The 13497-nt window shown below is 52.2% G+C and overlaps 1 protein-coding gene across 4 annotated transcripts in view; it reads right to left on the bottom strand.

Annotated features, from left to right (window-relative positions):
* Nucleotides 1-13497, bottom strand: part of CBS (cystathionine beta-synthase) — a 224249-nt gene that overhangs the window by 171070 nt on the left and 39682 nt on the right. For all 4 annotated transcript variants that reach the window (XM_063956910.1, XM_063956913.1, XM_063956911.1 and 1 more), the window contains exons 2-5: nucleotides 11843-12036; nucleotides 8586-8692; nucleotides 6492-6626; nucleotides 3800-3879 (exon numbers count right to left, since the gene is read on the bottom strand). In XM_063956910.1, coding sequence (XP_063812980.1) covers nucleotides 3800-3879; nucleotides 6492-6626; nucleotides 8586-8692; nucleotides 11843-12030 — 510 coding nt within the window. In that variant the 5' untranslated portion in view covers nucleotides 12031-12036. The remainder of the gene's footprint in view (nucleotides 1-3799; nucleotides 3880-6491; nucleotides 6627-8585; nucleotides 8693-11842; nucleotides 12037-13497) is intronic.

Below are 13497 nucleotides of genomic sequence, written 5' to 3'. Positions count from 1 at the left end.
TGACCCTGAAGCAGCGGTTTTGCCAGACTTAGAGCATTGTAGATCGCTCTTAGCTCCAGTATATTTATGTGAAGAGACGTCTCCAGGCTTGACCACACGCCCTGGAAGTTTCTTCCCTTTGTGACTGCTCCCCAACCTCGTAGGCTGGCATCCGTAGTCACCAGGACCCAGTCCTGTATGCCGAATCTGCGGCCCACTAACAGATGGGCAGTTTGCAGCCACCACAGGAGAGACAACCTTGTTCTTGGTGACAGTGCTATTCGCTGATGCATGTGCAGATGCGATCCGGACCATTTGTCCAGCAGATCCCACTGAAATGTCCGTGCATGGAATCTGCCGAATGGAATCGCTTCGTACGAAGCCACCATCTTTCCCAGGACTCTTGTGCATTGATGTACTGACACCGTTCCTGGTTTTAGGAGGTTCCTGACAAGTTCGGATAACTCCCTTGCTTTTTCCTCCGGGAGAAACACTTTTTTCTGAACCGTGTCCAGAATCATTCCCAGGAACAGCAGACGAGTTGTCGGGGTCAATTGAGATTTTGGAAGATTCAGAATCCACCCGTGTTGCTGGAGCACTACCTGGGTTAGTGCTACACCGACTTCCAGCTGTTCTCTGGACTTTGCCCTTATCAGGAGATCGTCCAAGTAAGGGATAATTAATACGCCTTTTCTTCGTAGAAGAACCATCATTTCGGTCATTACCTTGGTAAAGACCCGAGGGGCCGTAGACAAACCAAACGGCATCGTTTGAAACTGATAATGACAGTCTTGTATCACGAACCTGAGATACCCTTGGTGTGAGGGGTAAATTGGGACATGCAGATAAGCATCCTTTATGTCCAGGGACACCATGAAGTCCCCGTCTTCCAGATTCGCTATCACTGCTCTGAGTGACTCCATTTTGAACTTGAATTTCTGTATGTACAGGTTCAAGGATTTCAGATTTAGAATAGGTCTTACCGAACCGTCCGGCTTCGGTACCACAAATAGTGTGGAATAATACCCCTTTCCCTGTTGTAGGAGGGGTACCTTGACTATCACCTGCTGAGAATACAGCTTGTGAATGGCTTCCAAAACCGACGTCCTTTCTGAGGGAGACGTTGGTAAAGCAGACTTTAGGAACCGGCGAGGTGGAAACCTTTCGAACTCCAGCATGTAACCCTGAGATATTATCTGCAGGACCCACGGGTCCACTTGTGAGTGAGCCCATTGATTGCTGAAAATCTTGAGTCGACCCCCCACCGTTCCTGGGTCCGCTTGTAAAGCCCCAGCGTCATGCTGATGGCTTTGTAGAAGCCGGGGCGGGCTTCTGTTCCTGGGCAGGGGCTGCGTGCTGCCCTTTCTTACCCTTTCCTCTGCCTCTCGGCAGATAAGACTGTCCTTTTGGTCGCTTTTTATAGGAGCGAAAGGACTGCGGCTGAAAAGACGGTGTCTTTTTCTGTTGTGAAGGGGTCTGAGGTAAAAAGGTGGATTTGCCGGCAGTTGCCGTGGTCACCAGGTCCGAAAGACCGACCCCAAACAATTCCTCTCCTTTATATGGCAATACTTCCATATGCCTCTTGGAATCCGCATCACCTGACCACTGTCGCGTCCATAAACTTCTTCTAGCAGATATGGACATCGCGCTTACTCTTGATGCTAGAGTACAAACATCCCTCTGAGCATCTCGCATATAAAGAAAAGCATCCTTTAATTGCTCTAGAGTCAATAAAATACTGTCCCTATCCAGGGTCTCAATATTTTCAGTCAGAGAATCCAACCACACTACCCCAGCACTGCACATCCAGGCTGAGGCTATTGCCGGTCGCAGTATAACACCCGTATGTGTGTATATACTCTTCAGTGTAGTTTCCAGCCTCCTATCTGCTGGATCCTTGAGGGCGGCCGTATCAGGAGACGGCAACGCCACTTGCTTTGATAAACGTGTGAGCGCCTTATCCACCTTAGGGGGTGATTCCCAGCGCGCCCTAACCTCTGGTGGGAAAGGGTATAATGCCAACAACTTCTTTGAAATTAGCATTTTTCTATCGGGGGTAACCCACGCTTCATCACACACATCATTCAATTCCTCTGATTCTGGGAAAAATACAGGTAGTTTTTTCACCCCCCACATAATACCCCTTTTTGAGGTACCAGTAGTATCAGAGAGCTGCAAAGCCTCCTTCATTGCCGTGATCATATAACGTGTGGCCCTACTGGAAAATACGTTTACTTCCTCACCGTCGACACTAGATTCATCTGTGTCGGTACCGGTGTCGACTGACTGAGGTAAGGGACGTTTTACAGCCCCTGACGGTGTCTGAGATGCCTGAACCGGTACTAACTGGTTTGCCGGGCGTCTCATTTCGTCAACTGACTTTTGTAATGTGCTGACATTATCACGTAATTCCATAACCAAAGCCATCCATTCCGGTGTCGACTCCCTAGGGGGTGACATTACCATCATCGGCAATTGCTCTGCCTCCACACCAACTTCGTCCTCATACATGTCGACACACACGTACCGACACACACAGCAGCCACACAGTGAATGCTCTATTGAAGACAGGACCCTCCTAGCCCTTTGGGGAGACAGAGGGAGAGTTTGCCAGCACACACCAAAAGCGCTATACAGTATATAACAACCCTAGAAGGTGTTGTTTTTATATATGCGCTCTCAATATATATTTATATCGCCAATTTATGCCCCCCCTCTCTTTGTTACCCTGTTTCTGTAGTGCAGTGCAGGGGAGAGTCGTGGGAGCCTTCCTCACCAGCGGAGCCGTGCAGGAAAATGGCGCCGAGTGCTGAGGAGAATAAGCTCCGCCCCTTTTCCGGCGGGCTTTTCTCCCGGTTTTTCTAATAAACTGGCCTGGGTTAAATACATACATATAGCCTTAATGGCTATATGTGATGTATTTATTTGCCTCTAAGGTACTCTATATTGTTGCCCAGGGCGCCCCCAGCAGCGCCCTGCACCCTCCGTGACCGAGATCCGTGAGCTGTGTAGCAACAATGGCGCACAGCTGCAGTGCTGTGCGCTACCTCTATGAAGACTGAAGTCTTCTGCCGCCTGTTTCCGGACCTCCGTTCTGCCGTTCTTCAGCGCCTGTAAGGGGGATCGGCGGCGCGGCTCCGGGACGAACCCCAGGCTGACCTGTGTTCCGACTCCCTCTGGAGCTCAGTGTCCAGTAGCCTAAGACTTCAATCCTCCTGCAGGCAGGTGAGTTGCAAGTCTCTCCCCTAAGTCCCTCGTTGCAGTGCTCCTGTCGCCAGCAGGAGACACTGATTAGAAACCTAAAAAAAAACTTTTCTAACTAGCTCTTTAAGAGAGCCACCTAGATTGCACCCTCTCGGACGGGCACAAAAACCTAACTGAGGCTTGGAGGAGGGTCATAGGGGGAGGAGCCAGTACGCACCATGTGACCTAAAAGCTTTTTTAGATGTGCCCTGTCTCCTGCGGAGCCCGCTATCCCCATGGTCCTGACGGAGTCCCCAGCATCCACTAGGACGTTAGAGAAATAACAATGATATAACAAAACTGGGTGATAACAAACAGTCAGAGGTAGGAAGGCCCTGCTCGCAAGCTTACAATCTATATTCTATGGTTCCTTCCTGAGAACACGCTGGTTTGGGCCTCATCTTGGACCAGACACGTTCTCGCTGAAGGTGTGCGGCCAAACAACACGAATATACTTCCCAACAGCTTTGTGTAGCCCCATCGCAGGGCATTCAGCCGCACCACTATAACCAGAGCGGCATGCAGGGCAACAGACTAGCTAGTAATTCCCATGCTATGTACTAATGACACCGCTTACCTTTTCCATACTCATCTTCTCCGGCATTACAATGATACAGCGATATCCCTTCACTGCAGCCGCCAGCGCCAGCCCGATACCTGGGGAGGAAGATGGTGACTGTGCTTATCATCCTGTACTGTATATCATCCTGTACTGTATAAATATTATAGGATCCCAGCATATGTCTAATATTATACAGGTCTCACTGCAGGTGCCAGGGCCAGGCTGATACCTGGGCAGGAAGATGGTGACTGTGCCTATCATCCTGTACTGTATATCATCCTGTACTGTATATATATTATAGGATCCCAGCATATGTCTAATATTATACAGGTCTCACTGCAGGTGCCAGGGCCAGGCTGATACCTGGGGAGGAAGATGGTGACTGTGCTTATCATCCTGTACTGTATATCATCCTGTACTGTATATCATCCTGTACTGTATATCATCCTGTACAGTATAAATATTATAGGATCCCAGCATATGTCTAATATTATACAGGTCTCACTGCAGGTGCCAGGGCCAGGCTGATACCTGGGCAGGAAGATGGTGACTGTGCTTATCATCCCGTACTGTATATCATCCCGTACTGTATATCATCCTGTACTGTATATCATCCTGTACTGTATATCATCCTGTACTGTATAAATATTATAGGATCCCAGCATATGTCTAATATTATACAGGTCTCACTGCAGGTGCCAGGGCCAGGCTGATACCTGGGCAGGAAGATGGTGATTGTGCCTGTCATCATGAACTGTACAAGGGAGACATATTATAGGATCCCATTATATGTCCAATATTAAGTACTACAATGACTGCCACCTCGCCTCTTCTTAGCCATCACGTCCATTAGGCTTGGCCCAGGTTGCTCCCCACTCTGCCATAGTTTTTGGATGACAGCGTTTCCTGAGAGGCGCGGTGTGGGGGACACCGTATTGTCTTTGATCATATGATCATTCTGCTCCTATCCTAGGATACATTATTCCACATGGCTACCACAGCCAATCCGCTACCTGAGTGCCCTATTTAAGTTCCCCAGGTTTACTAGCACATTGCCAGTACAACTTGTCTCACCACTAGTTCCTGGGCAGTAGCTCCGTCTGTGGACTTCCTTTCCTTTAGTACTGCATTTTATACTCCTCAATGCTTGCTCCTCTCAGTACTGCATTTTATACTCCTCAATCCTTGCTCCTCTCAGTACTCCATTTTATACTCCTCAATCCTTGCTCCTCTCAGTACTGCATTTTATACTCCTCTCAGTACTGCATTACATACTTCTTAATGCTTGCTCCTCTCAGTACTGCATTTAATACTCCTGAATCCTTGCTCCTCTCAGTAGTGTATTTCATACTCCTCAATCCTTGCTCCTCTCAGTACTGCATTTTATGCCCCTCAATACTTGCTCCTCTCAGTACTGCATTTCATACCCTTCAATCCTTCCTCTTCTCAGTACTGTATTTCATACCCCTCAATCCTTGCTCCTCTCAGTACTGCATTTTATACTCCTCAATGCTTGCTCCTCTCAGTACTGTATTTCATACTGCTCAATGCTTGCTCCTCTCAGTACTGTATTTCATACTCCTCAATGCTTGCTCCCCTCAGTACTGCATTTTATACTCCTCAATCCTTGCTCCTCTCAGTACTGCATTTTATACTCCTCTCAGTACTGCATTACATACTTCTCAATGCTTGCTCCTCTCAGTACTGCATTTAATACTCCTCAATCCTTGCTCCTCTCAAGTAGTGTATTTCATACTCCTCAATCATTGCTCCTCTCAGTACTGCATTTTATGCCCCTCAATACTTGCGCCTCTCAGTACTGCATTTCATACCCTTCAATCCTTCCTCTTCTCAGTACTGTATTTCATACCCCTCAATCCTTGCTCCTCTCAGTACTGCATTTTATACTGCTCAATGCTTGCTCCTCTCAGTACTGCATTTCATACTCCTCAATGCTTGCTCCTCTCAGTACTGCATTTCATACTCCTCAATGCTTGCTCCTCTCAGTACTGTATTTCATACTCCTCAATGCTTGCTCCTCTCGGTACTGCATTTTATACTCCTCAATGCTTGCTCCGCTCGGTACTGCATTTCATACTCCTCAATACTTGCTCCTCTCAGTACTGCATTTCATACCCTTCAATCCTTCCTCTTCTCAGTACTGTATTTCATACCCCTCAATCCTTGCTCCTCTCAGTACTGCATTTCATACTCCCCAATGCTTGCTCCTCTCAGTACTGTATTTCATATTCCTCAATGCTTGCTCCTCTCAGTACTGTATTTCATACTCCTCAATGCTTGCTCTTCTCAGTACTGCATTTCATACTCCTCAATGCTTGCTCCTCTCAGTACTGTATTTCATACTCCTCAATGCTTGCTCCTCTCAGTACTGCATTTCATACTCCTCAATGCTTGCGCCTCTCAGTACTGTATTTCATACTCCTCAATGCTTGCTCCTCTCAGTACTGTATTTCATACTCCTCAATGCTTGCTCCTCTCAGTACTGCATTTCATACTCCTCAATGCTTGCTCCTCTCAGTACTGTATTTCATACCCCTCAATAATTGCTCCTCTCAGTACTGCATTTCATACTACTTAATTCTCCCCTCCCCCACCAGCCATCCCAATACCGGGATCCCGACGTCAGTATGGCGACCGCTGGTCGCGCATACCCAACCCCTCCATTAGTATGCTCCTTGCTTCATACCGGTGTTTCCAGAGGTTGGCTCTATGATGGTGTCTCCCGGCTTAAGGATCCCATCTCTCTCAGCATCCTCCACCATGCGCAGACTGATACGATCTTTCACACTACCACCCGCATTGAAATACTCACACTTGGCCACTGTAAGAAGCAGACATTAGAGGGTGAGGTTTATATACATAACATGTACTGTGCCTGTGTTGTAGATGGAGAAAATTAATGTCATGTATTACAGGCAGGGGTAACAGCAGCACAGGGCCGGCAGAGGAGGCAATCGTCACAGCAGGAAGTATACGCAGCACAGGGCCGGCAGAGGAGGCAATCGTCACAGCAGGGAGTATACGCAGCACAGGGCCGGCAGAGGACGCAATCGTCACAGCAGGGAGTATACGCAGCACAGGGCCGGCAGAGGAGGCAATCGTCACAGCAGGGCGTATACGCAGCACAGGGCCGGCAGAGGAGGCAATCGTCACAGCAGGGAGTATACGCAGCACAGAGCCAGTGTTACAGCAGGGAGTATACGCAGCACAGGGCCGGCAGAGGAGGCAATCGTCACAGCAGGGAGTATACGCAGCACAGTGCCGGCAGAGGAGGCAATCGTCACAGCAGGGAGTATACGCAGCACAGGGCCAGCGTTACAGCAGGGAGTATACGCAGCACAGGGCCAGCGTTACAGCAGGGAGTATACGCAGCACAGGGCCAGCGTTACAGCAGGGAGTATACGCAGCACAGGGCCGGCAGAGGAGGCAATCGTCACAGCAGGGGTAACAGCAGCACAGGGCCGGCAGAGGAGGCAATCGTCACAGCAGGGAGTATATGCAGCACAGGGCCGGCAGAGGAGGCAATCGTCACAGCAGGGAGTATACGCAGCACAGGGCCGGCAGAGGAGGCAATCGTCACAGCAGGGGTAACAGCAGCACAGGGCCGGCAGAGGAGGCAATCGTCACAGCAGGGAGTATACGCAGCACAGGGCCGGCAGAGGAGGCAATCGTCACAGCAGGGAGTATATGCAGCACAGGGCCGGCAGAGAAGGCAATCGTTACAGCAAAGAGTATACGCAGCACAGGGCCGGCAGAGGAGGCAATCGTTATAGCAGGGAGTATACGCAGCACAGGGCCAGCAGAGGAGGCAATCGTCACAGAAGGGAGTATACGCAGCACAGGGCCAGCAGAGGAGGCAATCGTCACAGCAGGGAGTATACGCAGCACAGGGCCAGCAGAGGAGGCAATCGTCACAGCAGGGAGTATACGCAGCACAGGGCCGGCAGAGGAGGCAATCGTCACAGCAGGGAGTATACGCAGCACAGGGCTGGCAGAGGAGGCAATCGTTACAGCAAAGAGTATACGCAGCACAGGGCCAGCGTTACAGCAGGGAGTATACGCAGCACAGGGCCAGCGTTACAGCAGGGGGTATATGCAGCACAGGGCCAGCGTTACAGCAGGGAGTATACGCAGCACAGGGCCAGCAGAAGAGGCAATCGTCACAGCAGGGAGTATACGCAGCACAGGGCCGGCAGAGGAGGCAATCGTCACAGCAGGGAGTATACGCAGCACAGGGCCAGCAGAGGAGGCAATCGTCACAGCAGGGAGTATACGCAGCACAGGGCCAGCAGAGGAGGCAATCGTCACAGCAGGGAGTATACGCAGCACAGGGCCAGCAGAGGAGGCAATCGTCACAGCAGGGAGTATACGCAGCACAGGGCCAGCAGAGGAGGCAATCGTCACAGCAGGGAGTATACGCAGCACAGGGCCGGCAGAGGAGGCAATCGTCACAGCAGGGAGTATACGCAGCACAGGGCTGGCAGAGGAGGCAATCGTTACAGCAGGGAGTATACGCAGCACAGGGCCAGCGTTACAGCAGGGAGTATACGCAGCACAGGGCCAGCGTTACAGCAGGGGGTATACGCAGCACAGGGCCAGCATTACAGCAGGGAGTATACGCAGCACAGGGCCAGCGTTACAGCAGGGGGTATATGCAGCACAGGGCCAGCGTTACAGCAGGGGGTATATACAGCACAGGGCCAGTGTTACAGCAGGGAGTATATGCAGCACAGCAGCCATGAAATAATGTGACGTGTAAAGGAAGATGGCGGACACTCACATAATTCACATTTTAATCCATGCCTCTTCCCAATCTTATTGATCCGGACCAGGGGTGTGTCTCCAATCTTCTGCAGGATGCTGGGGAGGATTGGGGGACAGGGGGCGCTGGAAGCAGAAGGAGGTGTCACAGTGAGGGCTTCATATTTCTAGAGACTTACTGAGAGAATCTGAGGTCTATGAAGAGGACTATACAGACACAACATAAGGTGGAAGGACAGTATCCGTGCCAAATTAATCATTTCTTTATGGGCCCTGAGGCCATCACATGGACTCCATGAGATAGGTAGACACGCCCACGGTCATACTCACAGCGGCACATGAGGGAGGTAGACACGCCCACGGTCATACTCACAGCGGCACATGAGGGAGGTAGACACGCCCACGGTCATACTCACAGCGGCACATGAGGGAGGTAGACACGCCCACGGTCATACTCACAGCGGCACATGAGGGAGGTAGACACGCCCATGGTCATACTCACAGCGGCACATGAGGGAGGTAGACACGCCCATGGTCATACTCACAGCGGCACATGAGGGAGGTAGACACGCCCATGGTCATACTCACAGCGGCACATGAGGGAGGTAGACACGCCCATGGTCATACTCACAGCGGCACATGAGGGAGGTAGACACGCCCATGGTCATACTCACAGCGGCACATGAGGGAGGTAGACACGCCCATGGTCATACTCACAGCGGCACATGAGGGAGGTAGACACGCCCATGGTCATACTCACAGCGGCACATGAGGGAGGTAGACACGCCCATGGTCATACTCACAGCGGCACATGAGGGAGGTAGACACGCCCATGGTCATACTCACAGCGGCACATGAGGGAGGTAGACACGCCCATGGTCATACTCACAGCGGCACATGAGGGAGGTAGACACGCCCATGGTCATACTCACAGCGGCACATGAGGGAGGTAGACACGCCCATGGTCATACTCACAGCGGCACATGAGGGAGGTAGACACGCCCATGGTCATACTCACAGCGGCACATGAGGGAGGTAGACACGCCCATGGTCATACTCACAGCGGCACATGAGGGAGGTAGACACGCCCATGGTCATACTCACAGCGGCACATGAGGGAGGTAGACACGCCCATGGTCATACTCACAGCGGCACATGAGGGAGGTAGACACGCCCATGGCATGGTCATACTCACAGCGGCACATGAGGGAGGTAGACACGCCCATGGTCATACTCACATCGGCACATGAGGGAGGTAGACACACCCATGGTCATACTCACTGCGGCACATGAGGGAGGTAGACACGCCCATGGTCATACTCACAGCGGCACATGAGGGAGGTAGACACGCCCATGGTCATACTCACAGCGGCACATGAGGGCGGTAGACACGCCCATGGTCATACTCACAGCGGCACATGAGGGAGGTAGACACGCCCATGGTCATACTCACAGCGGCACATGAGGGAGGTAGACACGCCCATGGTCATACTCACAGCGGCACATGAGGGAGGTAGACACGCCCATGGTCATACTCACAGCGGCACATGAGGGAGGTAGACACGCCCATGGTCATACTCACAGCGGCACATGAGGGAGGTAGACACGCCCATGGTCATACTCACAGCGGCACATGAGGGAGGTAGACACGCCCATGGTCATACTCACAGCGGCACATGAGGGAGGTAGACACGCCCATGGCATGGTCATACTCACAGCGGCACATGAGGGAGGTAGACACGCCCATGGTCATACTCACTGCGGCACATGAGGGAGGTAGACACGCCCATGGTCATACTCACAGCGGCACATGAGGGAGGTAGACACTCCCATGGTCATACTCACAGCGGCACATGAGGGAGGTAGACACGCCCATGGTCATACTCACAGTGGCACATGAGGGAGGTAGACACGCCCATGGTCATACTCACAGTGGCACATGACGGAGGTAGACACGCCCATGGTCATACTCACAGTGGCACATGACGGAGGTAGACACGCCCATGGTCATACTCACAGAGGCACATGAGGGAGGTAGACACGCCCATGGTCATACTCACAGCGGCACATGAGGGAGGTAGACACGCCCATGGTCATACTCACAGCGGCACATGAGGGAGGTAGACACGCCCATGGTCATACTCACAGCAGCACATGAGGGCGGTAGACACGCCCATGGTCATACTCACAGCGGCACATGAGGGAGGTAGACACGCCCATGGTCATACTCACAGCGGCGGCACATGAGGGAGGTAGACACGCCCATGGTCATACTCACAGCGGCGGCACATGAGGGAGGTAGACACGCCCATGGTCATACTCACAGCGGCGGCACATGAGGGAGGTAGACACGCCCATGGTCATACTCACAGCGGCGGCACATGAGGGAGGTAGACACGCCCATGGTCATACTCACAGCGGCACATGAGGGAGGTAGACACGCCCATGGTCATACTCACAGCGGCACATGAGGGAGGTAGACACGCCCATGGTCATACTCACAGTGGCACATGACGGAGGTAGACACGCCCATGGTCATACTCACAGAGGCACATGAGGGAGGTAGACACGCCCATGGTCATACTCACAGCAGCACATGAGGGAGGTAGACACGCCCATGGTCATACTCACAGCGGCACATGAGGGAGGTAGACACGCCCATGGTCATACTCACAGCGGCACATGAGGGAGGTAGACACGCCCATGGTCATACTCACAGCGGCACATGAGGGAGGTAGACACGCCCATGGTCATACTCACAGCGGCACATGAGGGAGGTAGACACGCCCATGGTCATACTCACAGCGGCACATGAGGGAGGTAGACACGCCCATGGTCATACTCACAGTGGCACATGAGGGAGGTAGACACGCCCATGGTCATACTCACAGTGGCACATGAGGGAGGTAGACACGCCCATGGTCATACTCACAGCGGCACATGAGGGAGGTAGACACGCCCATGGTCATACTCACAGCGGCACATGAGGGAGGTAGACATGCCCATGGTCATACTCACAGTGGCACATGAGGGAGGTAGACACGCCCATGGTCATACTCACAGTGGCACATGAGGGAGGTAGACACGCCCATGGTCATACTCACAGTGGCACATGAGGGAGGTAGACACGCCCATGGTCATACTCACAGTGGCACATGAGGGAGGTAGACACGCCCATGGTCATACTCACAGCGGCACATGAGGGAGGTAGACACGCCCATGGTCATACTCACAGTGGCACATGAGGGAGGTAGACACGCCCATGGTCATACTCACAGTGGCACACAATGATGTGGCGAGTCAGCCTGCGGCTTCCCCAACTGCCATGTGCACTTGCTTGGAAGATCTGGGCGGATCCACTTCCTGTCTGCAACAAGCTCCGCCTCCACACTGCCATTGGCTACAAGGTTCTCTGCCAGGTGAGGACAGGTGACCGATTCGGTAACAGGGGGTACAGAAGGCATGATGACCTGTGGAAAGGAATAAGCATTAAGAGGTTGGCACGGTTGTCAACTAGGTAGCACAGAGGTTAGCACTGCTGTCTCACCAAACTCAATTCTTGACCAGTAACCTTTCCGTGTGGAGTTTTTATGTTCTCCCTAGGTGTACGCAGTTTTACTCCCACACTCCAAAATCATACTGGCAGATTACCTGGATTCTGACCAAATCAACCCTAGCACATGCACACGTGTGTAATCTGCATGGGAAGAAGTGTGTGCGCGAGTGCAGTATACACACATGGGTTACACCAGTCATCATCATTATCAGAAAGAAGTATGTACATGCGCAGTGCACCCACAGGTGCAGCGATCTGTGCCTAAGCGACTACGCTCCAGCACGCCCTAGTTCTGCCCCTGTAACTATAGATACCACAGAACCAGCATCACCCCCATGTCTGTGTGCCCACTGTCTAGGAGAACGTTCAGTGCCAGTTTCTTGTATTCTCCGGAGCCCATATAGCTCTGCTCCCTGTCCCTGTATAACACTGGGTCTTTTCTCCATCCGCAACACAATAATCCGCAGCCTGTGGGGTGGACGTGGCCCCTCCAGAACACAGCACTGATATATACAGCCCTCTGTACAGCAGCACATGTTCCGCTGGGTACATATAGCGGGATACGGAGACATGACTGTGGAGGACAGAGCTGCCGGGTACATATAGCGGGATATGGAGACACATGACTGGAGGACAGAGCTGCCGGGTACATATAGCAGGATATGGAGACACATGACTGGAGGACAGATCTGCCGGGTACATATAGCGGGATATGGAGACACATGACTGGAGGACAGAGCTGCCGGGTACATATAGCGGGATATGGAGACACATGACTGGAGGACAGAGCTGCCGGGTACATATAGCGGGATATGGAGACACATAACTGGAGGACAGAGCTGCCGGGTACATATAGCGGGATATGGAGACATGACTGGAGGACAGAGCTGCGGGTACATATAGCGGGATATGGAGACACATGACTGGAGGACAGAGCTGCCGGGTACATATAGCGGGATATGGAGACACATGACTGGAGGACAGAGCTGCCGGGTACATATAGCGGGATATGGAGACACATGACTGGAGGACAGAGCTGCCGGGTACATATAGCGGGATATGGAGACACATGACTGGAGGACAGAGCTGCCGGGTACATATAGCGGGATATGGAGACATGACTGGAGGACAGAGCTGCCGGGTACATATAGCGGGATATGGAGACATGACTGGAGGACAGAGCTGCCGGGTACACATAGCGGGATATGGAGACATGACTGGAGGACAGAGCTGCCGGGTACATATAGCGGGATATGGAGACACATGACTGGAGGACAGAGCTGCCGGGTACATATAGCGGGATATGGAGACACATGACTGGAGGACAGATCTGCCGGGTACATATAGCGGGATATGGAGACACATGACTGGAGGA

The sequence above is a fragment of the Pseudophryne corroboree genome, chromosome 2 (assembly GCF_028390025.1).
Source record: "Pseudophryne corroboree isolate aPseCor3 chromosome 2, aPseCor3.hap2, whole genome shotgun sequence".
Classification (NCBI taxonomy): Eukaryota; Metazoa; Chordata; class Amphibia; order Anura; family Myobatrachidae; genus Pseudophryne; species Pseudophryne corroboree.
The sequence above is the reverse complement of the archived record's forward strand: the minus strand, read 5'-3'. Positions and strand labels throughout refer to the sequence as shown.